Source organism: Caenorhabditis briggsae (genome assembly GCF_000004555.2).
Source record: "Caenorhabditis briggsae complete genome, chrIV, whole genome shotgun sequence".
Lineage (NCBI taxonomy): Eukaryota > Metazoa > Nematoda > Chromadorea > Rhabditida > Rhabditidae > Caenorhabditis > Caenorhabditis briggsae.
Window position 1 is genome coordinate 8,039,053 of NC_013487.2, and position 26,831 is coordinate 8,065,883.

Consider the following 26,831-nt stretch of genomic DNA (forward strand, 5'->3'; position numbering starts at 1 on the left):
TTTTTTCAAAATAGGTAGAGATTGTAGAGAATTAAAAAACAGGCAAATTGAACTAAAAAACGTCTATTTTAACCCAAAAATAGAAGCCCTGATAGATTTTCTAAAAAATCAACTGAATTCGTCATTTTTGAAGGTTTTCGGGGATTTCCAAGAAATCTGCTGATTCAATCATGATGAAAACTGGTAGAAAATGTGCAGAATTTTACGACAGATTTTTTGATACCAAAATCAATTCATAAAAATCAGAATTGAGACCCCTGATAGAATTTGAAGCAATCAGATTACTGTAGATTTGACTAAAAATTTAATTTTCGTTCAAAAATTGTTAGCGTGTTTACAGAAACAAAACCATTTTTCAAGCTGTACTTATGGTTCAGCATATTATAGATGTAAATATGATGACCGATAAAGGAAAGAATTGGGGAAGAAAGTGATGCCCAGAATCTAAAAAGCCAAACTTTTCGGTTCACGAATAAATCAATTTCTTTTAAGCTTTTTGAATTTTGTTTTTTTTATCGATGCACTTAATTGAAAGAAAAGTTATGTCACTCGAGTGATCACTCAAAATAATCTTTTTTGAGTTACCTCCAAAAGTGCCGAAAAAATGACGTAATTTAAGGTACACAATGTGTAGACACCGTCACGCCTAGTTGCGGACCCAGGGAAATTCGAAGAAGGAAATTTATTTCAGCTTTTGTTCGTTATTTTCGATCTTGTTCTACCGCGCATACCGCGAGTAATTTTGTTTTTTATCTCTAATTCTCTCTATCTATCACCGTTCCTGTTCATTCTTGTTCCGATGCCAGTTTTACCGTTTACCCCTCGTAAGAGCGCATGTCTTTATAGCTCGCTCTTTACAAGGGAACCATGTTTAGCCTTCATCTCAGAATTTCTTCTAAATTTGTTCATTTATAGTTTCAAATACGGGCTTTCTTTTGATGTATTTGGTTTTCTGCACAAATTTCTAGAAGTCGAGTTATGGGCTGTTTAAGTGATTTCAGTACTAATTTCTCACTTTTGGAGTGAGTTTTTGAAAGGGTTAATGGGAGTTTTTTGGCATTGTTTGAGTGTCAATTGCAATTTTAAAGGTTTCTCTACAATCTGGCAAAGTTTCCTCATTTTTCAAAAAAAAAATGTTGAAAAATTTTTTGCCATAAAAATTTATGCCCCCTTTGCAAAATTTTCAATTTTTCGAAAAATTTTTAAATGTGTTAAAATGGATTCTAAACGCATAAAAATGATAAAATGAGTCTTTTCACAAGATTCTGTAGCCTATATCCGTTTTGAAATCCGAAATAAGTGATTTCTTCCAAAACTCCAATGAATCCTTCGAAAATCACGTAGTCCTTCGAAAATCACCCAATAGCACTCAAATATTGTGAAAATATAGATTTACATACTTCTTGACAGATTTATAACAGTTCAGCAACCAATATGATCAAATAGGGGGATTTCGACTGACATTTTGAGTAGATAAGGCTTTTCAGCAGTGCTTCAAGAATTTTTCAGAAATTATCTTTTTCGAGCTTTTTTCCTACTGAAATAATAGAGCAAACATAGTTTTGATTTTTGAAAAGTTCAAAGCATTCCTCCAACATCAAAGAAAAAAAAGAAAAAAGAAAATGAACGGGAAAAGTGGAAGGGAAGGAGGAGACCAAAAAAACAGCATATTTTCATATGGACTTTTCTCGGCTTCTAGAAATTTGTGCAGAAAACCGAATACACCACGAGAAAGCCCGTATTTGAAACTATAAATGAGCAAATTTAGAAAAAATTCTGAGATGAAGGCTAAACATGGTTCCCTTGTTAGCTCTTTAGCTCGCTCTTTTATCCTCGTTTGTCCCTCATACGCTATTCGTTGTAGTCAGATGATTAGAACAAGTTCTTGTAAAATCATAGTCTTTCTCTAGCAAAGAAAGTGCTTAACGCCTATTATGGCGCATTCAAAGTTGATTTCCAGGAGTAATTTCCTGGAAAAACGCTGTCCAAAGCTGCCATTGTTTTCCAGAGGCCTCCGCTTCGAGACCCGCCGTAAATCGACATGAATCAACAGGAAGAACACAGTCGAAACGAGCGATACAGTAGTTTACTGTTGCTGCAAATCTGGAAAACAATCGCACATACTTGTAACGGGCCGGGTCGGGCTTTTTCCCTAATTTCGAAGGCCCGGCGGGCCTGTCATTCCACAAGTTTTGAAAATTTCAAAAAACACATAAGGGGGGACCCTTATGTGATTTTTCCGATCAAGAAATTTTTTTTTGATATTTTTTATCAAACAGACAAACAATCCAAAAAGCACAAAAAATATAGAAAATTGTATTGAGAGCTCAAAATTCGGCTCAAAATAACAAAATTAATTTTTGCTACCGGGCCTTCCGGGTCGGACCCGGGCCTTGAAATTTTCCTCAGGCCCGGCCCGGGCTTTGGCGAGCCGGCCCGGAATTTTACAAGTATGCAATCGCAGCTGTGGACAGCGTTTTTCCAGGAAGTTACTCCTGGAAATCAACTTTGAACGCGGCATTACAATCTCTGCTAATTCTCAAAACTTCTATCTTGTTACTTGTTTGATCTCAACTTTCTTTTTTCGTAACTTTCGTCAGTTTCCTTTTTTTCTGTCAGCCATTTTCAGAAAATGCCTGCTCCGATCAGCGACCAGTCCCCGTTCGTCATCCTCGAAACCACTATGGGCAAAGTGGCGCTCGAATTGTATTGGAATCATGCCCCGCGCACTTGTCAGAACTTTTCGCAGCTGGCAAAGAGGAATTATTATAATGGAACCATCTTTCATCGTATCATCGCCGACTTCATGATCCAGGGAGGGGATCCGTCCGGAACTGGTAAACATTTTTTGTGCTTTGACATATTGTAGCATGAAATTTTAGGACGTGGTGGAGCATCTATCTACGGAGACAAGTTTGCTGATGAGATCGACGAGCGCCTGAAGCACACAGGTGCTGGGATCCTGTCAATGGCCAACGCAGGACCGAACACGAACGGATCTCAGTTCTTCGTCACCCTGGCTCCCACTCAACATCTTGATGGAAAGCACACAATTTTCGGAAGAGTGGCAGCTGGAATGAAAGTGATCGCGAATATAGGAAGAGTGGATACTGACAACCACGACCGTCCGAAGACCGAAATTCGAATCATCAAAGCCTACCCATCAGATACATCAACCCTCTCGTAGTAGCTATAATTTTCTTCGCTCATTTATTTGTCCTGTTAAATATCATTTTCATTACTTTTCTTATTTGTTCTCAATTTGAATCACCATTTGGTTTGAAATGATAAATATTTTTGATTCTTTTGAAGATGTATGACACACATATTCTTCGAATTGATCCAATAGGGAACCAGAACCATCCTTTTCAACTAAAGAAGAAGCGGTCAGTTCGACAAACTGTCACGAGAAGATCAGAAGACGAGAGAGAAAGTAAACGATCTGATTTGTGTCTTCTTCTCTTCTTTGATTATTATCACTCTACAGCCTACTTCTACTACCAAGGTCATCAAATGGACGTATAAATAAACCGATTCTAGCAGACGACTTCCTGATTTCATCAGTTTTTCTAGATTGAAATGCACAAATTGGCATTATTCGTTCTATTTCTGACCGTTTTCGAGTCCTGTGCACAATGTAAGTCCTACTTTTTTAGAAGGGAAATTGTATGATATTTTGAATTTCAGGGGGCTGGGGACCACCACCGCCTTGGGGATTCAGACCATCGCCATTCTGGGGAGGAAGACCCGGATGGGGCGGAGGCGGCGGACCAGGATGGGGTAGAGGCGGAGGAGGAGGATGGGGTTAGTTTTTGATCATTCTCGAATTTTTCGATAGTTCGAATTATTTAGGAGGTCGTGGCGGAGGAAACTGGGGCGGTGGAGGTAATAATGGTGGATGGGGTGGCAACAACGGAGGAGGCGGCGGTGGAGGTCGTGGAGGTAAGATTCTACAAAACAAAATCATGAGACTATAAATATTTTTACAGGCGGTGGTGGTGGCCGCGGAGGAGGCGGTGGCGGTCGTGGTGGAGGTGGAGGAGGAAGAGGTCTGAATTTCCAGCTATACTTTTTCACTGATAGATCGTTTTCTAGGTGGCGGCAGAGGTGGCGGTGGCCGTGGAGGAGGTCGTGGAAAAGGATAATCACACATTTCGGGTTTCGACTTATTACATTAATTACGATAAAAACTTTAATAGAGCTCCGTTCCCCATTATATGGTGATGCAAGGTAGAAAAATGAATTCTCCGCATATTTTACAAAGTAGCAGAAAAGAACAAAAACTATGAAAACATTATCTTTTCTTTGTTATTCTGTAAATCAAGAAAAAATTAATTTTCTACTTTGAATCACCTGAAAAACAGATCGCGGTGTATTCTACTGTTTACGATGTCTCAATAAAAATTTACTTTTTTCGTTTTCGCAATTCTGTACAGAATTCACTGAATTCGTTGAATTTGAAGCAAATCTGATGGGGTTATTCATGTAGCGAAAATATGTATTGAAATGCATTTCCGCGCCCTCGAAACTCAATGCATGAGCGTCGCGAAATGTATTTCAAAGCATTTCGCGACATAACTGTAAATGCATTTCAATACATCGCGTGGCGAGATATTTTTTCTGGAAAAAGGTATGCGCCTTTAAAGATTTTCCCCATACTGCACAAAGTTTAAAGGCGCATCTCTTTGTCCAGAAAAAATATCTCGCCACGCGATGTATTGAAATGCTTTTACAGTTATGTCGCGAAATGCTTTGAAATACATTTCGCGACGCTCATGCATTGAGTTTCGAGGGCGCGGAAATGCATTTCAATACATATTTTCGCTACATGAATAACCCCATGAAGCTTTGAAATGTTGACACTGCTTCCGTTTTTTTATTTTCCTTCTGCGGTTACTGTATTCGTTGCGGCAGTCGGCAGTGTTAACATAGTGTTGAGCCTTTAAATTATTTTCTTCACACGGCTGTCAACATTTTTCCGTTCATCCAACGAAACCGTCATTTTCTGAAGAATGTCGGAAAATTCTATAAAGCTAAAAAACCTAATAATCTTCTGTGTTCTGGCTGTTGTTGTTGTAACATTAATTGCTTACGGGTTTCGGTTGGACGCGATTGGCCGCAGAGAAGTGAGACATATCAGTTAAATACTTGATTCATAACCTGACTTTCAGAAAGCTCTTGCGAGAAAAATCGAATATCTGGAGAAAATAACCGACGTCATCGCTGAAAGCATTGCTATACAGCCAAAAATCGGTCATGAATCTCCTCACTTTTTCGATACCCCGAATCAATTCCCGAGAATGTCGAAAGCTGGAGTTTTTCCAATGCACAATATCAAATTCGAACATTTTGTGACCGAAGGGCGCAAGAATGGAGATATGAAAGATGTGCGCTCTCTATTGTCTTCATTGAATAAATGATAACTTTTTCAGGTGGCAGTCCTTATCGAAAGCACCAATAAAAACGACACGCAAAGACTGATCACTTCCCTGATGTCTCAAAGAATGCCAGAAGATCTTCAAATATTCCTTTTCACTCCAACAAACATTTCCGGAGTTAGTTACAAACTCCTGAAATCTTGGGTCAACAAAACTTCAAAAGCAGTAGCTTTAAATGTACGTCACAAATGCTTGGAAAACTGAAAATATTCATAAGATGGTTTCAGGATACCGATAGGCGCTCTGCAGCTTCCCGAATTTTCGGAATTCACCGCAAGAATTATATCATCACTCTCATTGGTAAGAGAAGACTAATGGGGTTATTTGAGACATTGAAAACGTGGTTTTTGAATCTATTATCACATTTTTTTATGTCATGAACAACACCATAATGTTTTAGTATTCAATTAGTATGTCTTTGAAGATTATCAACACATTGGAGACGATTTCACTGACTTCTTTTTCACCGGGAAGCGTGCGATGGAAATCGATTCAATCATTCATGGTGTTTGTGGACATGGCAACGACGTTTGGCAGGACAGAAATCTAGGAGACGTTCTTTGGCTTACTGATTCACCCTGCTGGAACAACGGTATGAAAAGTAAAATTGCAATAAATCCCATTTAATTTTCACAGGCTGGATGTTCTCTCGTTCCTTTATGAAGCGTTCACACAACTTGATGATGATTCGCCCGGAAGTTTCGAGAGTTGGTCATTCACAGAGATCAGTCACTCAGGATAGCTCCTGGAACATCGACTTATTCAATCCTCTTCTCATCAGACACGAAGAATTTCTGCAGCGTTTTCATCTCGATCTCTCGGTATGACACTATTCATTAAAACATAATTACAATGCCATTCTTTTCAGCACTCCAAGAAAATGAAACTATCCGACTGGGACTTTCTTGAAGATCTCGATTTCAGAACTATCTACAGATACCCATACGAAAGCGATGATGATCTGAAGATGTATTTCAGAAACTCGAACATTCAGGTTTGTAAAAATTTTCATTCGCCAAATCTTACATACTCTTTTTTTTCAGAAGCTCTACATGTTCAGAAAAATCATTCCAATCAGCATTGACCATCGTAGAGCTTATATCGTTCCGAAGAACCAAATGGATCACTATTAGCCAATTCAAATGCCATTTATCCGTTTGTCCTGTTGCTTTTTCTGTTACCGTTGTTTTACATTGTTGAACTGTTTGTTATGTTTGTCATTTTTTAAATAAACGAAAATCAAAAAATCAAATGCATATTTCAAGAAGATATCGCTGGAAGTTCAAGAGCTTCAGCTTCGAATTCCGTCTCGGAGCATATTATCGAATTCAAAGAAACTGGCACCTGAGAATTTGCAAGCCATAAAATTTCAAACGTTCGCCTCGTTCGGCCATTTCCGCAATTTTATTAGCTAACGTTGTCCGATGAAGATTCTAGAACTGACAGAGATCATATACTTATCAAGAAATCTCAATTTTGTGCGGAAAATCACTGTAAATTTACAGAAATTAATTTCGTTTAAGTAATACAGTATCAGATTTGGGGGCGGGCCTCGTAAATCGACATGAACGCCGCCCGCGAAATTGTCAGGTGCCAGTTTTTTTGAAATTCGACAACACCTAAAAATTAGAGAGATCAAGCTCAGAAGATTTATTACAAGTTTAGCGAAAAAAATGCAATGAAATATAAATAATTATCCGGTTTTAGCAAGGGTTGCTGATCCGTTTGCCACTTGTCGAGGTTTATCCGGGAAAATGAGTTTGAAAAGTTCTGAAAAGCAAAACATCCTTATTGGAAAGCTTCTGAGATAATCAAACCTTTTGTAACCCTTCGATATTCTGAGATAAGGAGCATAAAGGCTAGACTGTCAATGGGTGGATATAAACTCAAAGCAGCATAAATCCAACCAGTTTGAAAATGCATTTCCATATCTAAAAGAGGACAAAATAGAACGAAGAAAGCTGGAAAAACAAAAAGAATAGTTGGAACTACAGTTTGGACGATCAATGCTCGAAAGAATTGTTTTTGTAGTTTCTTGTTGGGAATCGAACATCTCGCGAATTCCCGTGTCATGAATATGTGCATACGAAGACCGCAGTAAATGATGATAATATACTGGACAGCCACATTAAACCCGCCCAATATCAGAAACAAAACATTTATTCTTACTGATCCATCGGAATCCTAAAAACACGATTCTAAGGTTGGCCTAAGTATTTGACAATGACTCACATATGGGATCATAAGAATACGTGGCAACTCATCCACCACTAAACCATATGTTTGTATCATCTCTTCTCTGGAAAATATTAGTATTCTAAGAATAGGAGAGTTTACTTACTTCATGTACTCATCTGAATATTCATCAGGTTGTCCGAAGTAAAATACAAGCGAACCATAAACTAAACCGCAGAAGAGTGAGTACAGTAACCAAACGCCTACTCCTTTCCCACTGAATTTTTTCGCAATTTTAGGATTAACAAGTGTATAGTAACGGAATAAAAACTGAACAGCAATTAGAGAAACCATCCAAAGGTAGAAGCTGGCGTAGATGACAAGTGCCACTTGAAGAAATTTTTGAGGAACTTCTAGCCATGTATTCAGGCTGAAGAATATGAAACCTTTATTGTAATTGTGAACAAATGGACGAGCTATAAGTTCCCAAGAAGAAAACATAATTCCAATCGTTGAAAATATAAGAACCATTGCCTTGTATGTTCCAGTGACTCTTTTGATATGGAAAACTGTTAGAAAAATGAGATATGAGTTTACAATAGTGACACTTGTAAATCCACATTTTGTGAATGTATCCATAACTTCGTAAAACCGCATTATAGCTGACGATAACGAAGTAACATTGAATACACACGCGATTCTCTGTATCTCCTCGGAGTATTGAATTTCTGGTAAACAGTCTACGCAGCTGATACTATCAACAACTTAACACAGGCCCCAGGAGATCTCAGCACATGATCTAGACAAAGACTTGAACTGAAAAGTACCGTAATAGAAGCCCACCCAAACCGTTAACTTTGAGCTCAATTATCTCGCTTCCTGTAAAAGATATCGGAAAACGAACAACTAACAAAAAACTTTTTATAATGTCAAAGGTATTTTTACAGTTGACTCCTTTTTGATATCGTTTACAGAGCCTAATTATTTTTCCCCCCAGGGTTGTTTCGGCTGTTTGATTGGCTGTAACTATGGCTAGAAGAGATATTTCAATATGAAAATTTGTCTCCTTATGTAATCGAGTACGTAGATTTCGAAAATGTAATTGTTTTTTACTTTCGAAAATGTAATTTTTTCACTGAAAAATCTACAAGAGAAAAGAAAAAAGCGAAAAACCGAAGTGGGCGGCAGAAAAATGAATGGTAAAAGAAATCGGAGTTTTTATCACTTTCCGTTTCTGCTGTTTCGAGTAACTGAAGACATTCTCTAATGGAAAGTTAAAGTGAAATCTTGTGAGGAGTTAGCGCAGAATTGCACATTTCAGCCAAACTGGCTGTAAATATTGTGAAAATTTTCTGCGGCAACACATAAAAATTATGTTTTTTATAGATAATACTTTGTGAAGATAATTTTATAGATAATACTTTGCGAAGATAATTTTTATAGATAATACTTTGTGAAGATAATACTTTGCAAGACAAAACCTGTCTATGAGACATGTACCGTGGGAGGGAGTCATGAGGTTCAGCCCGGAGGGGCACGAACCGACTGTTCAAAATTCGGAATTTTCGGAGACTAGACACTTCAGTAAACCTGTGAAACCTTTGTGACTTAGGAAATTCGAAAATTTTGAATTTAGAAATTCAAATTTCAAGTTTTGAAGTTTAGTTATACGTTCAATAACTTCCCGATATTATGACAGGAAAAACAAATAGGACTGTTGGAGAAAGAGAAATAGTTTAGGTTTTGAAAACCCCAATATGAAATGTTGTAGTGATTTGCGAAGATCAACCTGACACATCACTCTATTTGAGGAGCTAAGAAGACATTTCCAACTAATCCACCTCTATTAAAGGGGCCCTTCTAATACAAGTTTTACGGTAATTGAGCTTAAATTGACAGTGTGGGAAAATTATATTACTGGTTTTATGGTGTCTGTGACATTGTCTTGATTGGCCAAGATCAACCTGATCATCTCTCTATTTGAGGTGCTAAGAAGACATTTCCAACTAATCCACTTTTAATTGAGGGGTGTCACTCTGGGAAAAACGTAGGATGTAACCAGTCAAGGCCCTTTTCTGTATCTTTTAGGTCATCTGCCACGTCGTATGATGTCCCTTCTTTTCTCTTTCTTCTTCAATCTCAATCATTTTTTCTGACCAACATTATTGCTGTTCTACAATCTCTTCCATAATTTCAGAGCGACTAAAAATGATTTCATCCAAATATCCGTTTGTGTCCAAAAGGAGATACTCTACGACATGGAATTATCCAATGTATTTCTACTTTCCTTTGCCTCAAAAAACATGAAGAAGTTGATCAAATCGTCTCAAATGGGCAGATTCAGACTGATGGATTCCGGAGACTGATGGATTAGTGATGGAATTGAGCAACCATGGATTCATGCTCTCTACAAACATCGAAGTTTCTTAAGAATGAATACTTTCGAGAGCGAAGATGCTAAATACGATTATTTTCAGTTGAACGTATCTGGAAAGGCAATTGATTTTCGGTGAGGCAAAACTAGAAATATGTCATAAAAGTATCATTATTCCAGAATATCCGATAGAGAATACATACTCCCTGCAGCAGTTTTTGACCTGTGTGATATAGAAGCTGTAATCCAATCTACTCATAGCTATCTTCTTGACATCTTTGGGAAATCTGTCAAGTATAATTGGAAAGCAGAAGACACAGAGAAAGAATCCGAAGAGATTTCTATTCCTTATATTCCAAAACTCAAAAACGTATCATTCAGTATCAATTTGTTTCTTGGAGATGGACTTGCGGGCATGAAACACCTTGAAAGTTTTTTTTTGCATCAAATCCTGTTTTCAAATATATTGACATTACGGTGATGACAACAACTGAACCATTCAACCCGGAATCCAAATTCTATCAGGCCGAATCTATTCAAACCGGGCAAGAAGGACCATCTTTTCCTGATATCTTACGTCATTTTCAAGGAAGACAGGCAACTTTAACATGCGAAAAAGGCGAACTTTTTGATTTGATTGAGTTTGTGAATAGATGGAAATCAGGAGAAGCATTTCAAAAGTTGGAACATCTGGAATTTAAAAAACTTTCTAACGCTTTTCTTCCAAGTCAGAACCAATTTCTGAATGCAATCGCAGCACAATATATTGATGCAACCAAAAAACCCCCATCACACACTTTGCCCAAAGTGTAAGTTATTTTTCAGTATTTTTCAAAAATATTTTATCTAAATACTTGGCAAAAATACCTCTGAATCAAGTAATCACTTTTCAGATACGATCGGTATTGTTCTCTCATTTCATCAAAAACATATTCAATCGTCAGCCACACAATGTCGTTAGAGAATCAGATAATCGCGTGGCATCTGTTCTGATTGAGCAGGAGACTCTCCGTTTTGGAGTGTGGGACAAAACAGAGGAATAGTTTTTGAGAATGATGGATTAGTCTTTAATTAACTGTATTTCGAAACATCGCCTGATTTGTAATTTATTGAGTCCTTGTCATTTTTATCACTTATTTTTCATTCTATTTTTTCTTTTTTTTAATCTGTGATAAACTTTACAATACTGTTCGTATTTTAACAAGTGAAGAATACGAATCGTTGATTGTCATTGTGAATGAATAAATAAGCAACGATCTGGTTTTTTTTTTCCTTTTTAAATGGGGGATGTCCTTCTGGGAAAAAGGTAGGATGTAACCAGTCAAGGTCATTAATGCACTCTCTTCTGTATCTTTTGGGTCATCTGCCACGTCATAAGATGTTCCTTCTTTTCTCATTCTTCTTACATCTCAATCATTTTTCTGACCAACATTCTTGTTTTTCTACAATCTAACAATTTCAGAACAAATGAAAATGATTTTATCCAAATATCCGTCTGTGGTCCAAAAGGAAATTCTCTACCACATGAAATTATCTTATATATTTCTACTTGATCAATCGTGGATTTGTGCTAACTACAAACGTAACAACGTCTTACGAATGAAACCTTTCGAGAGCGAGGATACTGAATATGGATATTTTCAATTGAACTTATCTGGAAAGACAATTGATTTTCGGTAAGTAAAGATGAGCAATGAATCATACAAGTATCATTATTACAGAATGGACGAAAACAAACTCCCTGTAGCATTTTTTCACCATTGTGATATAGAAGCTGTTATCGAATATATTCACTCCAGAACGTAACATTCTGACTCTCGACAAGGACTTTGCGGACATGAAGAAGCTTGAAAATTTTTTCGCATCAAATCCTGTTTTAAAATATATTGATATTAAGGTGACGACAACAAACGAACCATTCAACTAGGAATCCAAATTCTATCAGGCCGAATCGATTGTAATAAAGCAAGAAGGACCATCTTTTCCTGATATCTTACGTCATTTTCAAGGAAGACAGGCAACTTTAACATGCGAAAAAGGCGAACTTTTTGATTTGATTGAGTTTGTGAATAGATGGAAATCAGGAGAAGCATTTCAAAAGTTGGAACATCTGGAATTTAAAAAACTTTCTAGCGCTTTTCTTCCCAATCAGAACGAATTTTTAAATGCAATCGCAGCAAAACCAATTGATGCAACAAAAAAACCACCAAGACATACTTTGCCCAAAGTGTAAGTTATTTTTCAATATTTTTTCTCCCAAAACATTTTCTCTTCTTGGGATTCATAGAACTGATTTAAGTAATCATTTTTCAGATTCGATATTTCTCCCTAACTGTCAAACACCTATCCAATCGTCAGCCACTCATACGTCGTTAGAGAATCAGATAATCATGTGGCATCTGTTATGATTGAAGAGAAGACTTTCCGCATTGGAGTGTGGGACAAAACAGAGGAAGAGTTTTTGATAATGATGGATTAGTCTTTAGTTGGCCAGTTAATCAAAAAACAGCTGATTTGTAGAGTTATTTGTTGAATCTTTGTCATTTTTATCACCGATTTTTTCATTCTGTTTTTTTCCCTTTTTAATCTGAAATGTGTTTTGTGTGATTGTATTGTATTCCTTTTCTCTTTTTTCTCTTTTTCCACGACGGAAGGTCGTAATCAATAAATAAATAAATAATTAAATAAAGTTCAATACATTACTTCTGTATTTCAAAAAGTTAAAGAATATTAAAACTTTATTGTAATTGTGAAAACAAATACATACTCGATTCGGCTCTTTCCGGGAAGAACGGTCCCAATGTCCCGAGAACGGTCCCAACGTTCCGACAACGGAACCAAGGGTACGATAGCGGTCCCAAGGGCACGACAACGGTCCCAACCAAGCTTTATCTGGAAACCCTATTGGAAACATCGGAAATTGTAATTTTCGTTTCAACAAAGAAACATATTTCAGCAACAAAAACGAAAATTTTGCCGATAATTGAGAATTCCAACACTTTTTTACTCGAATTTTTTTCAGAGTATATTCGGTTTACAATTATAGGCTTAGGCTGAAACGACTTGTTCACATCAGTGCCGGAAAAAGGCGTTTTGTCCTAAGCCTAAAATACAAAAAACGTAATATTTTGTGAAAAATTCCTGTCAAAAAGTACTGAAATTCCCAAGTATAAGTAAAATGTTAACCTTTCCACTGGATTTTTAAAAGTCCATTCTGTGTTCTGTATTCCGGGAAAAGGGTTTCCAGATTATGCATGGTTGGGACCGTTGTCGTGCCCTTGGGACCGTTGTCGTACCATTGGGACCGTTGTCGAAACGTTAGGACCGTTCTCGGTACATTGGGACCGTTGTCGAAACAATGGGACCGTTGTCGCAATTCTTGGGACCGGTGGTCCAATGATGGGACCGGCGGTCCCGTTTTGGGACCGTTCTTACCGGAAAGAGCCCGCGATTCTAGGTATCTCTTCAGAGCATTCTGGTAAACCATATATATATATAGTTGATATTATCAACAGCTCCACACGGTTCTCATTATATTTCAGCGCACGAGTACAGATGCGATTCTGGGTATCTCTACCGAGTTTTCTGTTAAACTGTCTAGTTGATATTATCAACAACTCCACACAGTTTCCGGGGGATTTCAGCTCTAAAATAAGTAGAATATAGAAAAATAAAAGTAGATTCATATCACATGTTGTCGAACGTTCAATTTTCTATGAAATTGTTTCCATATAACAAGTATCGATTTTCAAAATTTCTAATTTTCATCCAAAAGCAGTTCGATTTCCAAAATTTCTCTGAAGTTTCACAAATTTTACATTTTATCTGCTGAGCCGAAATATGTTCAAATTTACAGAAAATACGTTCAATTCAGTGGTGACAGAAATCGATGCTTTCGATTTTTGTGAGTTTGGCATATTCACGTCTTTCACAGAAATCGAAGCTTTTGATTTTTCTTATTTTTTCAAACTTAAAAAGTCGTTTTCGAGGGGTTTGGCAGATGGGAAACACTTTTTTGAACATTTCTATGATCTGCAATGATTTTCGAATAATTTCAAAAAAAAAACTTTTTTGAAAAAAATCACCATGGAGTCCCACACACTTTCTTTGACGAATTTTTGAAAATTTTTACGGAAATTTTGACATTCTTTGATTATTCCTTTCAGAATTAAAAATTTTGAAAATCACTACTTCTTATATCATGTGGAACTGCGCAGTTCAATATCTGGAACTTTAGGAGATATGCAACAGAGTTCTCGAAATAGATCTGAAATCAACAATTTTCTATTTCAAGTTCTGAAATTTAATCATACGTTTGATAACATTCCGATATTCTGATACCAAACACATCAAAGCAATACTATCAATTGGTGGAAACAAACTGAGAGCTGCATAGATCCATCCAGTTTGAAAATTCATTTCGATATCCAGCAAAGGACTCATAAGAACATAAGCGGCAGGAAAAACGAATAGAACTGTCGGAGCAATAGTCTGTGTGACGAGGGCTCGGAAAAATTGTTTTTGAAGTTTCTTATTGGGTACAGATAGGTTTTTGAATTCTCTGGACATCATTAAATGCATTCGGACACCACAGTATATGATGATAGCGTACTGTAGTATCATAACAGCGGCTCCAGATAGTATAAAAAAGACGCCAGGTCTCAAAGATCCATCTGGGCCCTGCAATTACAACTGATGTGATGAATTACTGTAGTTGTTGGTTGTTATTATGTGTAAACAAATTTAAGAAAACACAGATGAAGGCTAGGAAATACCAAGACACAAAATCATGGTTTTTCATAATCAGACATGTCTAACATATGTAGTTTCTAGTTTGTATTGCAGTTGATGTCACCCGGTAGAAAATTACAACAAGAGAGGCAAAAACTTTTTTCCTAACATCCAATTCCTTGATGTATCAATATCAAACTGGTTTCCTGTCCTTTATACTTCAGACAGACTTCAGACACCCGTTGATTATATTTTTCAATCAACTTACATAAGCTATAATCGGAAAACGAGCCACATCCTTGATTGCTAATCCATATGCATTTAGAATTTCCTGTCTGAAAAAAAGGTCGTTTGCTACTTGGCTAGTTTGAAAAATAAAATAAAAAACCTACCTGAAATATTCATCGCCATAATCATCAGGGAGACCAAAAAGGAATAAAGGACCACCGTATAAAAATCCAATGATCACCGGATAAGTTAACCAAACAATCATACCTTTTCCTTCAAATCGTTTAGCAGTTCTTGGACTTGTTAATGTAAAATATCGGAATAAAAATTGAACTGCAATAAATGACATCATCAGAAGATACATACTCGCATAGACTGCCAAAGCTATCTGAAGAACTGATTGCGATGTTTCGAGCCACGAATTCAAACTGAAGAAGATCCATCCTTTGTTGAAACTATGGACAAATGGTCTTGCGATTAATTCAGTGGACGAGAAGGTTATTCCCATCATAGCAACAACAATTATCATCTTCTTATAGACTCCGATAATTCGTTTTATGTGGAACAGAGTTAGATAGATTAGAATCGAATTGGTTATGAATACGGTAGCAAGACCAAACTTGGTAAAAGTATCAGAGATCTCAAAGAAACGAGCCATTTGCCAATGAGGTTGGAAGCAGAATGAGAATTATTTGTTGTCTCGGAATTGTTAGCTCCCTTCGAGGTAGAGACGAAATATGTAATTTGACAAAAGTTGATCATTGTTCAACATTAAGAAATTTGAAAATATTATACTTACCTGAAAGGATTTTGTAGAAGTTTGAAGTTGATGATAAATACATGTTTATTTTAAATAATTAGATCACATAATGACATTAAATTATGGCAAAACTGGAATTTTTGGGATGAAGAATGCACAGAAAGACGGAGGGGAATTCATAATGGTTTTTCTAATCAAGTTCAATTGCGACTATCCGTGTTGCAGATACGAAGTGCTCGATTTAGTGAGCATCGTATTACTGTAGTTTGGAGGTGATGCTTTTGCAGTTTGGAGTGTTTTTGGAGTACAGTAGCCACAGGAGAGGGCACAAAATTCTTTCATGATTTGTTCGAAGAAGAATGATTTGCAACGATCGATCCACCGCCAACACAAATTTGTTCTATCTCGGCAATCTGAAAACTTCAGGGTCCATCCGAACACACACGACGAAAAGTTAGCCGAAAAAAACTTACCATCCTCTACTACCGTAATCCCAGGAGCTGGTGCTGGAACTACGGCCGGTGGTACCGTACTTGCAACAATAGTTGCTGGAAGTTTAACATCGCTACATTGATACATCAAGTTCATTTTCAGAATGTCGATCTGAATTGGTAGGTCCTAGATTTTTTTAAATCAAAATGTGATTTCATACCGGACTAAAATCAATTGCAGCACCGATGACTGCTGTCATCTCTGGAGCTTTTGCAACCATTGTTTCGAATCCGTTCTTGGAGAAAGCAAGTGAGTCGTAGTGCACTAAACCCGATAAAATTGGTTTTCAATTTGATCGAAAAACTCACTGATAGAATAATAGTCGTATAATTGTCCATAATAGGAGCTCTCGGCTAGATCTACTTTTCCAAATTGGTCGTACGCCTCTGAAGGAATGATTTTTAGAAGAAACTATGGACTACAAGGTCTTACCGCGATCAATATTATGCCATAGAATCGTGATATGCTCATCTCTATCCCACCGTTCGTGTTCGTGATAGAAACCAACTGAATGCATCAGCTCGTGAATTGCAGTGTCATACTGGAATTAATAAGATCAATGCTCTAGAAATCGAGGAAAAAGAACCTGCAAACAACCATTGTCTAATGATAGTTCTTGTCGTCCACCAGCTCTTCCAACGTCCGAATAGCAACTGAAAAATGTTGAAAGTTTCCCCAAAAAGTGACTTCCGTAAACACTCAGTAGAAGACCACTTTATACTTGCACTTTGAGCTCAAGTATCTCCATTTCTATCAAAGAGATCAAAAATGAGTCAACTGATATGATATTTGTCATAATAGCACCAAAATTTTATCAGTTGACAAATTTTTGATTCATCGTATAGAAATTGGGATAAATGAACTTACAGTGCAATTATAACTTCTAAACTAACCCATCAATCTTTCCAATATACAAATAGTCATTATCTACAGCTGTTCGTGGAACAAATCTCACACAGGTCTTGTCGTGATATGCCTGTGAAAATGTAGAAACATTTTTAGTTTCAGTTATTCCAGGTTAAAGTTTGTCTCACCTGAAAACTTCTTGCCAAAACTGCTCTTTCTCTATCATTATACTGATTCGATATCACGTATGGAATCCTGCCGTTCGGCCATTTTCTTGTTCCAGTTATCACACCGTTCCTTCGCAAACTCTCACTGTTTTTTGAATCCTAAACTTATGATTTTTATTTCAAAATCCAAACTTCGAACATTCAACAAAATCGCATATTCACCCCAATCCTTTTTGACAAAAAAACGTCCGCCATTTTACCGGTTTTCCCGAGATTCATCGGTTTAAACGGGGCAGTTTCGTCTGGTTATTACAATGTCATCAACAATTTTTTCTCCCTTTTTGAATAACGTATTCATGCCCTTTTTCTCTTTTTCTCTCTTCATAAAATTCAAATTTTTCATGTCAGTCAAAATAGTGAAAGTCTCGATATTTTTTTTTATCGGGAGTGGATTATAGGGATTTGACCTGATGATCATTTGGGGATGAATCACATATCATACCAATTTCCAAGCTGCTTTTCCACGAATGTCTCCTTTTTTGTAGACTTGTTTCCAAAGAATTGAGCCAGCCGCCACGTGGTCTTCACCTAGTTTTTCTCCGTTTTTGAAGTCTTTTTCCGTTAAAAATGTTTCGTCATCTGAAAAAAGTGTGTTTATTCAGAGACCGACTCGTATTCAAAATCAAAAGCTTCCGTTTCACAGGGTTAGAACTGCTGTGGTATGCTATCGCGCTTCCATGTGAAGGGGCGTGCCAAAGTTTTAGATAATACGAAAAAACTGTAATTGGTAGCGAGCGAATACAATATCAGTGCACGACAGCGAGAGACACAGCGAACAATGTTGAATTATCGCAAATTTCCAGCTAACACACCCTTCCTCATTAGAGCACAACCGCATACCACAGCAGTTAGATCCGTGTACCGCCTTCCCTAAAAGTGCAATTTCCCCTCTCAATCCAGCACACCAGACATCTATTTTCCTTATTCTTTTTTTCTACAGTCTGTCAAGCATCCAAGAACAATTTGAAACCCAATATAGTCTGGAAAGAAGTGGGAAAAAAGAGAGACAAACATCCCGTAAATGAGCAAATAAAAGAGGACTTCTATCGCTTGTTGTTCTTGGCACAACACAAACAAAACAAGTGTTAATTGGGGTTCTCAGTCGGCAGAAAAAACGAGGAAAAGGGGAGAACAAAATGAGATCAAAAAGCAGTTAATGCCATCCGGCAATTTGATACACCAGGTAGCGATGATGATACTCATAACTTCACGGAAGCGGAAGTTTCCGGGATTTTTTACAAAAATCAGAAAGTTGAGATCTAGGGAAAAAGCCTTTTAGTTTGTAAAAAAACTTACCATACAGTGGCCTCAAAAAGTCTTCATCTGTTAGGAATGTTTCACTGGAAGTGGATTGAGGCAAGAGATCTTCTGAAATTGTCAGACTGTAGATAAAAAGTTCAGGAAATGAAGTAATAGCCAAATTGGACCCGAAATCGAAGTCACAGGTAAAATGCGAACGGATCCGTTACGAACGCTCAGCGCTCGCGCGCGGTTGCAATAGGAACCGCATACGGACCGCACGCGACCCATTTTCAGAAAACCACAGCACATTATTCCGTATTCCTCCGTATTCTGTCCGTTCGCGAACTCCGTATCCGATCCGCTTGCGAATGATGGACAAACGGATCCGTTCGCGAATCAAACAACAGTTTAAGTTCGCGAACGGATCCGTTTGTTTATCATTCGCAATTGGATCGGATACGGAGTTCGCAAACTGATAGAATACGGAGAAGTACGAAATAATGTACTGTGGTTTTCTGAAAACGGGTCGCGTGCGGTTCGTATACGGCAAAAATTATCATAAACAAAAAGTACCTAAATTTGGAATGTGTTCTATACCGTAAAACCTGTAATATAAGGGTCTCCGCACTGTCAAGTTTAAGCACAATTATCTCAATTCTAATGTAAGATATCAAAAAGTGGTCAACTGGCAAAATGTTTCTGATATTATGATAAACAATTTACCAGTTGATAACTTGTTTCTATTTCTTACAGAAACCGAGAAAAATTGAAACTTAGAAGGTACTTCTATTACTGGTTTTATGATTTTCCAAATCTGAAAATTTTCAAGAATGCAAAACTAAAACCGAGCTGCATTTTTGTATTTTTATGTTGTTTGAAGAAGTTGGGTTTTGTTGAAAACATACTTTCGGCATGGATAGAAGCATATGATAGTGATAATATTAGAAAACTTGATAAGTAGTAGTTCAGCAGTTCATTTCTGCGCATCTCTCGTTTTCACTGGCGCTACTTTTTGCATTCCGATTGTTATGGTCTGAAAAATATGTAATATTTAGCTTTAAACTTGGTTTGTGGGTGAAATTTTCCACATTTGTTGTTTTTCATCATAATCTCTCATAGTGAGAAAAAGTTACCGTAAACACTTTAATAGAGGGTCCATCTTAACTTTCGTCTTGGTGCTCATACATCTCGGTTCCTGTGAAAGATATCAAAATTTGGTTAACTGATGAATTATTTACCATAATATCACCAACATTTTGCCAGTTTACCTCTTTTTTATATCTTTTACAGAAAACGAGCGATATGAGCTGAAAGTTGACGGCTTGGAGGCATTGTATTAGTGTTTACGGTAACAGTACTCGGTACACTGGCGCCAAAGATTTGTTTAAGATTTTCAGAAGCACAACTAATCATAAGACGTACCTTCAAAGGAAAAGGGGACTTCTAAAAACGGGTGCCACTCTAGCTACAGTATATGCTAAGATGTGTCAAAATGAGTAGATAAGTCGGACGGAAGACAAAACACAGTGTTCCCCTATTCCTCTTCTCAATCCTAGGTCGAGATGTATCTGACTCACGCAGAAACGACTCGCAAAAAACAGAGAATGGCACACAGATACCTTTCTGTGTCCCTCGATTCTCTAATATTTCCATATTCTATCAGTACGAACTTTCCGGTTCAGAGAGGCGGAGTTTAGGTGCCGCCCGTCGAAGAGAAGGGGGGACAGCGCGGCGGCAACGGAGACTTTGCACACGGTTTTTTTCGAGGTAGATGGCGCGAGAGAGAGAGAAGAGTATAAGACAGACGGACCGGTCTGATGAAGGCAAAAGAAGAAGAAGAAGAAACACGTACTTACGTGGTGACGTGTGTCCGACGAGCAGATTAGATTATGTCTCGATTTAAAAAAATCAAGGTGGAGAGATCAGAAACGATGGAAAAATCAAGAGGGTGATGGCTATAGAAAAGGCTACTCTAGTTTGATATTGGATGTTCCAAATTCCTGGAACAGATCAAAGATTCGTAATATCTTGGCTTTCGCTTTTCTATGGGCATGTAGGATTACTGTATTTCCACATGCTGTGGGGAGTTGAGAACATGTAAACAAGTCATTAGTCAGCAATGCATTGATGTCATCATACTGTTTTTTTTCAAACATTACATTCTTCATTTTTAAAACTAAAGTTGCCTTCTCTAAAGATTAATTACCGCAAAAACCTGTAATAGAAGGGCCCCCACACTATCAAGTTTGAGGTCAATTATCTCGATTTCTATGCGAGATAGCAAAAATGTGTCAACTGGTAAAATTTTTATCATAATATCAAACATATTTTGTCAGTCCATCATTATTTTTATATCATTCACAGGAACAGAGATAAATAAGCTCAAAGGTGGACGTTATTGGTGGCGTTCTATTAGAGGGTTTCGTAGAACTGAGAGTTTGGGTTACTGTAACTCTAAATCTATGAACAAGTTGAAAAGCGGCAATCACCCATCTTTTAAAAGTTTTTGTTTCTGTGTTATGTTTGCAAACCTATTGAAAAGGATGTTTGTTATCACCAGGAATATCTATGTTCCGTTTGTTTGCTCACTTTTTTATCCCTCGAAGACACTTCAATCTGGATCAAAGGTAAAAAAGACTTGCATCTGACCCTTCTGGGATCTTTCTAATAGTTCAGAAAATCAGGTATTGGTCCCATCTGATTTTAGCTCAGCTTATTGTCATAGCCCAATCACTACACTCTCTTATCACTTTTCTTCCCGTAGATCCACTCTTCAAGAAAACACCCTCTTGACAGTGTGTGGTGACTGATCGTGTTTTGCACCATTCTATTTACACGTGCTCATTTTCTTTGCACAATACTCTCCCACACATACTTCTTCTTCTCCTCCGATTTTGCGTCCAAAAAATCATATTCTAGTTGTTGTTTTTTATATTTGTTTTTCTTTGAATCACAGGACTCTCTGTCATCCTACACACTGTTTTCTCAACACCAGAGAACCACTAAACGAGCGGAAGTTGGACTGCCAAAGAGAGTGAAAAACGAACGGTTATTGTTTGACAATAGACTTTGAGGAAGGACTTAGAAGGAAGGCGAGAATGTGGAATATTTTGGACCGGAATGGGTGTCGTTCTACTTTTTCAAATAAGGATCATCAAGCACAACACAGAATATTGTTTTTTTTGTGGAAATAAAGAATTGAAAAAATTCATTTAAAAACCAGATCACATTGCTCTCTCAGATATCATGGTAGTTGCATCGGTTCGAACAGTTTGAGTATCTACAGGGTGGCCGATAAGTATAGGACGTTTTGAAAGTGCTCCCATTTTTTCAATTTGAGGATTTTTCGAGAACAACCTTTATTAAACAACAAAAAATAAGCAGAAAATTTGATTTTACAAGAGAAATTCGAAGTTGGATCCACGAGCTTTGACACAGGCTCTCAAACGTTTCTTCACCGAATTGACAGTGCGCCGCAGGTATCCGTCGTCGATCGAAGCCCATGCTACCTCGAGAGCGGCCTTCAAGTCATCGACAGTAGCAAAAACTTTTCCCGCGATCTTCCCTTCCAACATGCCCCAAACGCTGAAATCCATCGGATTGAGATCCGGGCTGGAAGCAGGCCACAAGTTCTTGTCCAGGAATCCAGGGAAATGCGCCTCCAAGACGGCCAATGTCGATCTCGAGCCATGGGACGGTGCCCAGTCTTGTTGAAGGATAAATGGACCACCAGCAAAGTGCTGAGTGACCCAGGGTAACAAATTATCCATCAACACAATCTTTTGGTACACCTCCGAGTTGATTTTCACATTTCTTTCAATGAAAACCAACGGAGTTTTACCGGTTGCCGTGATACCGGCCCAAACCATGACACTTTTCGGGAAAAGGCGGTTATGGGCAAGACGACGTTTCGGAGACATGCTGTCATCCTTTGACAATAACTGTCTCTGGTTTTGACGGTTGGGAAGAGGTTCAATAGTGAAGATCTTCTCGTCTGTCCAGATAACGTCAGAGACGCGGCGCACTTGAAAGTGCTGGAGTAATTTTCGGCATTTTTCGAGTCGCATCGCTTTCGATTTGTCCGAGAGGTACTGTCCACGACGTAGTTTGTAACTTTTGAGCTTCAAGTCGTTCTTGACAATCGATTGGACAGTGGATCGGGCAATTCCAAGCTGTGACGCCATCCTATTGAGACTCAATCCATCATTTCGAATGATCCGTTTCTTGATGATTGCACGAGTATTCCGGGTGTTGACAGAACGTGGACGTCCGCTTTTTTTTACTTCAGAAGCATCTCCTCGCTTTTTGATAGCAGCGACAACGTTTCGAACCGTCGAAGACGAAATTTGAAGGCGTCGAGCGATCTCAGCACTTCCGAGGCCTCTCTTGAACAAGAGTTCAATGGAAGGACGATGAGGAGAACTTTTCATAGCTCGGCGATATGGAGAAGTGAGAACAATGACTGAGAAGCTTACTTATTTAGTCTCTGGACTTTCGAAAAGTTTCGAAATTTTTCGAAAATATCCCTTGGCACCGTGCCAGGGAACGCTGAAAGCGAGCGTCCTATACTTATCGGCCACCCTGTAGAGTCGTTCTTTGTATTTGTATCATCATTCTCTTGATCCTTTTCATCCTTCTTTTTCTTTTTCTTCAACGGAGCCGGAAGAAAATTAATCATTTTTATCTTTCCATCCTTATCCACTTTCATCACAGATCCATGATTTCTTTCTTTCTTGTATCCAGTTGAAGTAAATATTGTAATCATCTTTCTATTTGCAAATAACCGATATCCAAATGGAATCATCTGAAAAGGCGGAAATTTTAGAACAGATTGAAGAAGATGATGCTCACCGTATGACTTCTGACAATCAGCTTCATCCCAGTTCTCTCACAGAATTCTTCCACAGTGGCTTCATTGAACAAAACACCAGCATGACGCAAATAGTTGGCTTCAAATATCGGTTCTCTATAAATTAAACCTGTATCAAATGGGCATCTAAAAAGCTCTAACATTTTCGGCACATGCAAAAATTCGTAATCCAAAGGATCCGAATAAATGAGATCAGTGGCAAGGATGTTTTCTTTTACATCTAGTAGCGGTCTTGGTATCTGATTAAGAAAAGCTGTATATTTTTGTTCGGAAATTTATGAACCTTATCAATATCTTTTAAAGAATCGAGATGTGGAGATATTCCTCCATGAACACAGAATATCTTTTCTCCAACCACGGCAGCCAGTGGCATCCAAGAAAACACTTCTTCAAACTTTTTTTGTAATTTATTCGCATAAAAAGGTGTGAGTTCTTCCAGTGATGTCTGTGATAATTAGGAATTTATTGTCTCCGGCATAATAAAAACCAACCAAAAAATGTTTCCCAATTGGACCTTCTTGAGATCCGCGTAGAAATGTAAACCTGTGGGGAGATGTTGCCTACAAGTCTTGATGTTAAAATACCTAATTCAGAAAAACAACCTTCAGGGCAAAAAGAAGGCAAAGACATTCAATTGATCGTTTGCCAACATTGATATAGTCTCCCAGAAATATGAATCTTAACACAAGTTCAAATTCGAATATTCCTTTTCAATTTTAGCTCACCTATCCCTTGCAAACGGTCTAACTTTAACAGAAGTTCTCTCTTCAATCATATCCGGATTGGTTCTTGCCAACAGAGCACGATACAAATCATGGAAGTTTCCATGGATATCACCAACGATTGTAACCGGAACACTGACACTAACCAGATTCTGTTCATTCATAAGATTCACGATGACTTCATTACACAATTGGTCGACTTCATACCATGCAATATCTTTCTGAAAATGGTTCTCGATAAGACTAGCACAATTCACCACTTTTTGATCATCATTCAGTCTTTCTGGATGCAACATCTTTTTGAGAAAACTATGTGGTCCAAACGCCTGTGAGATTGAAATAATATTTTTTAAAAACTACAGAATTGAATTACAAAATTATCAGGAATCGTTTCAGCTAGCCCCGGCTCTTTTTTCTCTGATTATGGGAGTGCTGGAAGCTTCAACGTTTTCTCCACTTCTTCACGGAGTAGCTGTTGTTCGACGGTTTCTGATGGGATTTCATCCACATTGCCTTCGGAATACTGCATTTTGAATGAATATGTTGTTACTTAGCTGTATTTGAAAAGAACTGAAAATTGGATTGAACTGACACGTAAACAGAGCATGTGGCCATCTCAGGCGTCGCTGGCATCTTCTGGAGGTCGGTGAGATTCCGGATAAGGACGCTCATTCAGCGGATCAAACTCCGACAAACTTATGACAAGATTCCGAACTAGTAGTATTTCAACTTTCAACTTCCGACCAAAATCTGACCATGGTCAATACAGCCGTTTCTGGGCAAGTTCCGACCAGAACCTGACGAGGGGTCCGTTCGAAAGCCGGACCCCTCCCAACTTCTGACTTCGAATGATTTTTTGAAAGAAAAAAGAAGGTAGGAAACATTTTATAATACGAAAAAAAAGAGAGTTAAATCACTTTTCGGACAAATTGTCGTATAGAGATCTGAAATGTCGTATCATATAATTTTAATATATAGTTTTCTAAACAAACTCTATCTCTCTAGATTTCGGCTTCGAAGTAGCCTTTTTCTTCTTTTTGTCGCCTTCCTCCGTCTTTTCCTTACTTCCTTTTTCTCTGCTCTCCGATACCGTACTTCTACTTCCCTTCTTGGGCTTCTCTTTACTTCTCTTCTCCTTTTCAGCACTTTCCGTTTTTCCAGTTTCTCCCGACTTTTTCTTCTTCTTCTTCTTATCTTCCGGATTTTCATTTTTGTCAGTTGGTCTCAACTGAATAATCGATACCACTCCTTCTTGGGAAACTCTCAGAAATGCGCCCTTATTCTGGAATTACTTTTTAAAAATATTTCATTGCAATTTGATTCTCACTGGCATGTCTTTATAAGATGGCGAAGAGAAAATTGTGATGAGTTTTTTGTCAGCGGAGAATCGGAACCCATTGCTCAAAACTGCATGACTTCTGACAACCAAATCAATCTTCTCTTTTTCACAGAAATGTTTGATAGCCGCATCATTAAACTTTCTTGTGTTGGTTGGCTCGTGGAAGATGTAAAGTGGGTCTCTGAAAATGTGTGTTCTCATTTTTCAATAGTTCGAAAGTATTACTCTGAATCCGCTCCATCTTCCTCCGGTTCACATGGACGTGCGAATATCACATCACGGACTATTGGAGCGAGATTTTCAAATGTATCCCTTTTCGGAATCTGAATCAATGAACTATGTTTTTCTGCTTTTGAAGCAGAGTAAACCTCTTTCAATTCACCAATGGATCGCTTGACTAATGGAGAGATTCCACTGTGAACACACAGAATCTTTTCTCCAACAATTGCTGCAGCTGGCAATAAACTAAAAGCTGTCTTGAACTTTGACCAAATGTCTTCGCCGGCTGCTCCGGGAAACTTGCTCATTATCTGGTTCTAAAAAATGAAATTTTAGCTTTTTTTTCTGAATCTGGTCAACTATGTACTCGAAATTCTGTGTTTGATCTAGTCTCCTCATATCCACGAAGAAGAATGTATCGATTACAATAGAGCATCTGAAATTGTGTCGTTTTATTCGTAAACTAAATGGGATTACTGTACTTTCAAGCCGAACAAAAGGCACACAGTTTCCAGGTTGTACTTTTGGTTTTCACCAGTCAAATCCCCAAGAAACACAAACTTCTCAGTGGCGAACACCTGTTTTCCATCCTCTTCTTTTAGGGCCTTTTCGTTTTTGATATTGAAAATGCGGACTAAATCCTGTAAGTGTCCATTGAGATCACCAACGATTGTGACGGGCGGTGAAATGTGACAAAGTGTTTTTTCAGCTCGAAAAACTTCGATTACATCGGTAAGAAAAGCGACAAGTTCTTTTGGATAGTATTTGATCTGGAGAGAGAGAAAAAAAACACTGACAATGATTATATTGTCACTCACTCCATTGTATTCTCTCCAATTGGGAATTCTGAAGTGTCTCACCACAAAATCAGCGAGTTCATAGTGATTCTCATCTTTCACCTCCTTTTCAGCGCTCTTGGTAGTTTATTGTATATCAGAATTTTGAAGTGTTTCTTTCACCTACATTTTTTAACTTTCTTTTTTTAACAGACAACTTTTTGGCAGATACTTCTTTCATAATTGCACGCAGAGCCATTCGAAATAACTTCTGCTTGCTGCATACCCTTCATGTGGCTCAACTATTTTCTAGGCTTTCCACTCATCACAAAAAGAATCAGCAGTCAACAAGCTCACGTAGGAAATAGAAGAATCGATCGAATTTTATCAGA

At 37.8% G+C, this 26,831-nt stretch overlaps 8 protein-coding genes across 8 annotated transcripts; 4 read left to right on the top strand and 4 right to left on the bottom strand.

Annotated features, from left to right (window-relative positions):
• Nucleotides 1–2,632: 2,632 nt before the first annotated feature.
• Cbr-cyn-12 lies at nt 2,633–3,187 on the top strand (the record flags this gene model as incomplete). The annotated part of the gene is made up of 2 exons (XM_002633044.1): nt 2,633–2,837; nt 2,883–3,187. The coding sequence occupies 2 exons, from the start codon at nt 2,633–2,635 to the stop codon at nt 3,185–3,187; spliced, it is 510 nt and encodes a 169-aa protein (XP_002633090.1).
• Nucleotides 3,188–3,579: 392 nt separating this feature from the next.
• On the top strand, nt 3,580–4,145 carry Cbr-grsp-3 (the record flags this gene model as incomplete). Its single annotated transcript, XM_002633043.1, has 5 exons — nt 3,580–3,637; nt 3,688–3,804; nt 3,853–3,942; nt 3,990–4,049; nt 4,096–4,145. 5 exons carry the CDS (start codon nt 3,580–3,582, stop codon nt 4,143–4,145), a joined length of 375 nt encoding a protein of 124 aa, XP_002633089.1.
• An 867-nt stretch (nt 4,146–5,012) lies between these two features.
• Nucleotides 5,013–6,571, top strand: CBG05775 (the record flags this gene model as incomplete). The annotated part of the gene is made up of 8 exons (XM_002633042.1): nt 5,013–5,126; nt 5,172–5,387; nt 5,433–5,615; nt 5,666–5,738; nt 5,863–6,030; nt 6,075–6,259; nt 6,307–6,432; nt 6,482–6,571. The coding sequence occupies 8 exons, from the start codon at nt 5,013–5,015 to the stop codon at nt 6,569–6,571; spliced, it is 1,155 nt and encodes a 384-aa protein (XP_002633088.1).
• Nucleotides 6,572–7,131: 560 nt separating this feature from the next.
• Nucleotides 7,132–8,270, bottom strand: CBG05774 (the record flags this gene model as incomplete). Its single annotated transcript, XM_002633041.1, has 4 exons — nt 7,132–7,208; nt 7,256–7,622; nt 7,671–7,737; nt 7,780–8,270. 4 exons carry the CDS (start codon nt 8,268–8,270, stop codon nt 7,132–7,134), a joined length of 1,002 nt encoding a protein of 333 aa, XP_002633087.1.
• A 1,775-nt stretch (nt 8,271–10,045) lies between these two features.
• CBG05773 lies at nt 10,046–11,030 on the top strand (the record flags this gene model as incomplete). The annotated part of the gene is made up of 3 exons (XM_002633040.1): nt 10,046–10,122; nt 10,168–10,357; nt 10,881–11,030. The coding sequence occupies 3 exons, from the start codon at nt 10,046–10,048 to the stop codon at nt 11,028–11,030; spliced, it is 417 nt and encodes a 138-aa protein (XP_002633086.1).
• Nucleotides 11,031–14,186: 3,156 nt separating this feature from the next.
• Cbr-str-48 lies at nt 14,187–15,604 on the bottom strand (the record flags this gene model as incomplete). Its single annotated transcript, XM_002633039.1, has 4 exons — nt 14,187–14,254; nt 14,301–14,667; nt 14,987–15,053; nt 15,111–15,604. The coding sequence occupies 4 exons, from the start codon at nt 15,602–15,604 to the stop codon at nt 14,187–14,189; spliced, it is 996 nt and encodes a 331-aa protein (XP_002633085.1).
• Nucleotides 15,605–15,916: 312 nt separating this feature from the next.
• On the bottom strand, nt 15,917–19,500 carry Cbr-nas-8 (the record flags this gene model as incomplete). Its single annotated transcript, XM_045235565.1, has 11 exons — nt 15,917–16,119; nt 16,180–16,309; nt 16,359–16,462; nt 16,507–16,584; nt 16,631–16,739; nt 16,785–16,851; nt 17,092–17,174; nt 17,233–17,370; nt 17,714–17,850; nt 18,568–18,639; nt 19,419–19,500. 11 exons carry the CDS (start codon nt 19,498–19,500, stop codon nt 15,917–15,919), a joined length of 1,203 nt encoding a protein of 400 aa, XP_045093155.1.
• Nucleotides 19,501–20,480: 980 nt separating this feature from the next.
• On the bottom strand, nt 20,481–26,698 carry CBG05769 (the record flags this gene model as incomplete). The annotated part of the gene is made up of 11 exons (XM_045235566.1): nt 20,481–20,513; nt 23,216–23,317; nt 23,365–23,622; nt 23,667–23,828; nt 24,132–24,401; nt 25,433–25,625; nt 25,670–25,767; nt 25,813–25,980; nt 26,031–26,099; nt 26,146–26,433; nt 26,627–26,698. 11 exons carry the CDS (start codon nt 26,696–26,698, stop codon nt 20,481–20,483), a joined length of 1,713 nt encoding a protein of 570 aa, XP_045093156.1.
• Between the last annotated feature and the right edge of the window lie 133 nt (nt 26,699–26,831).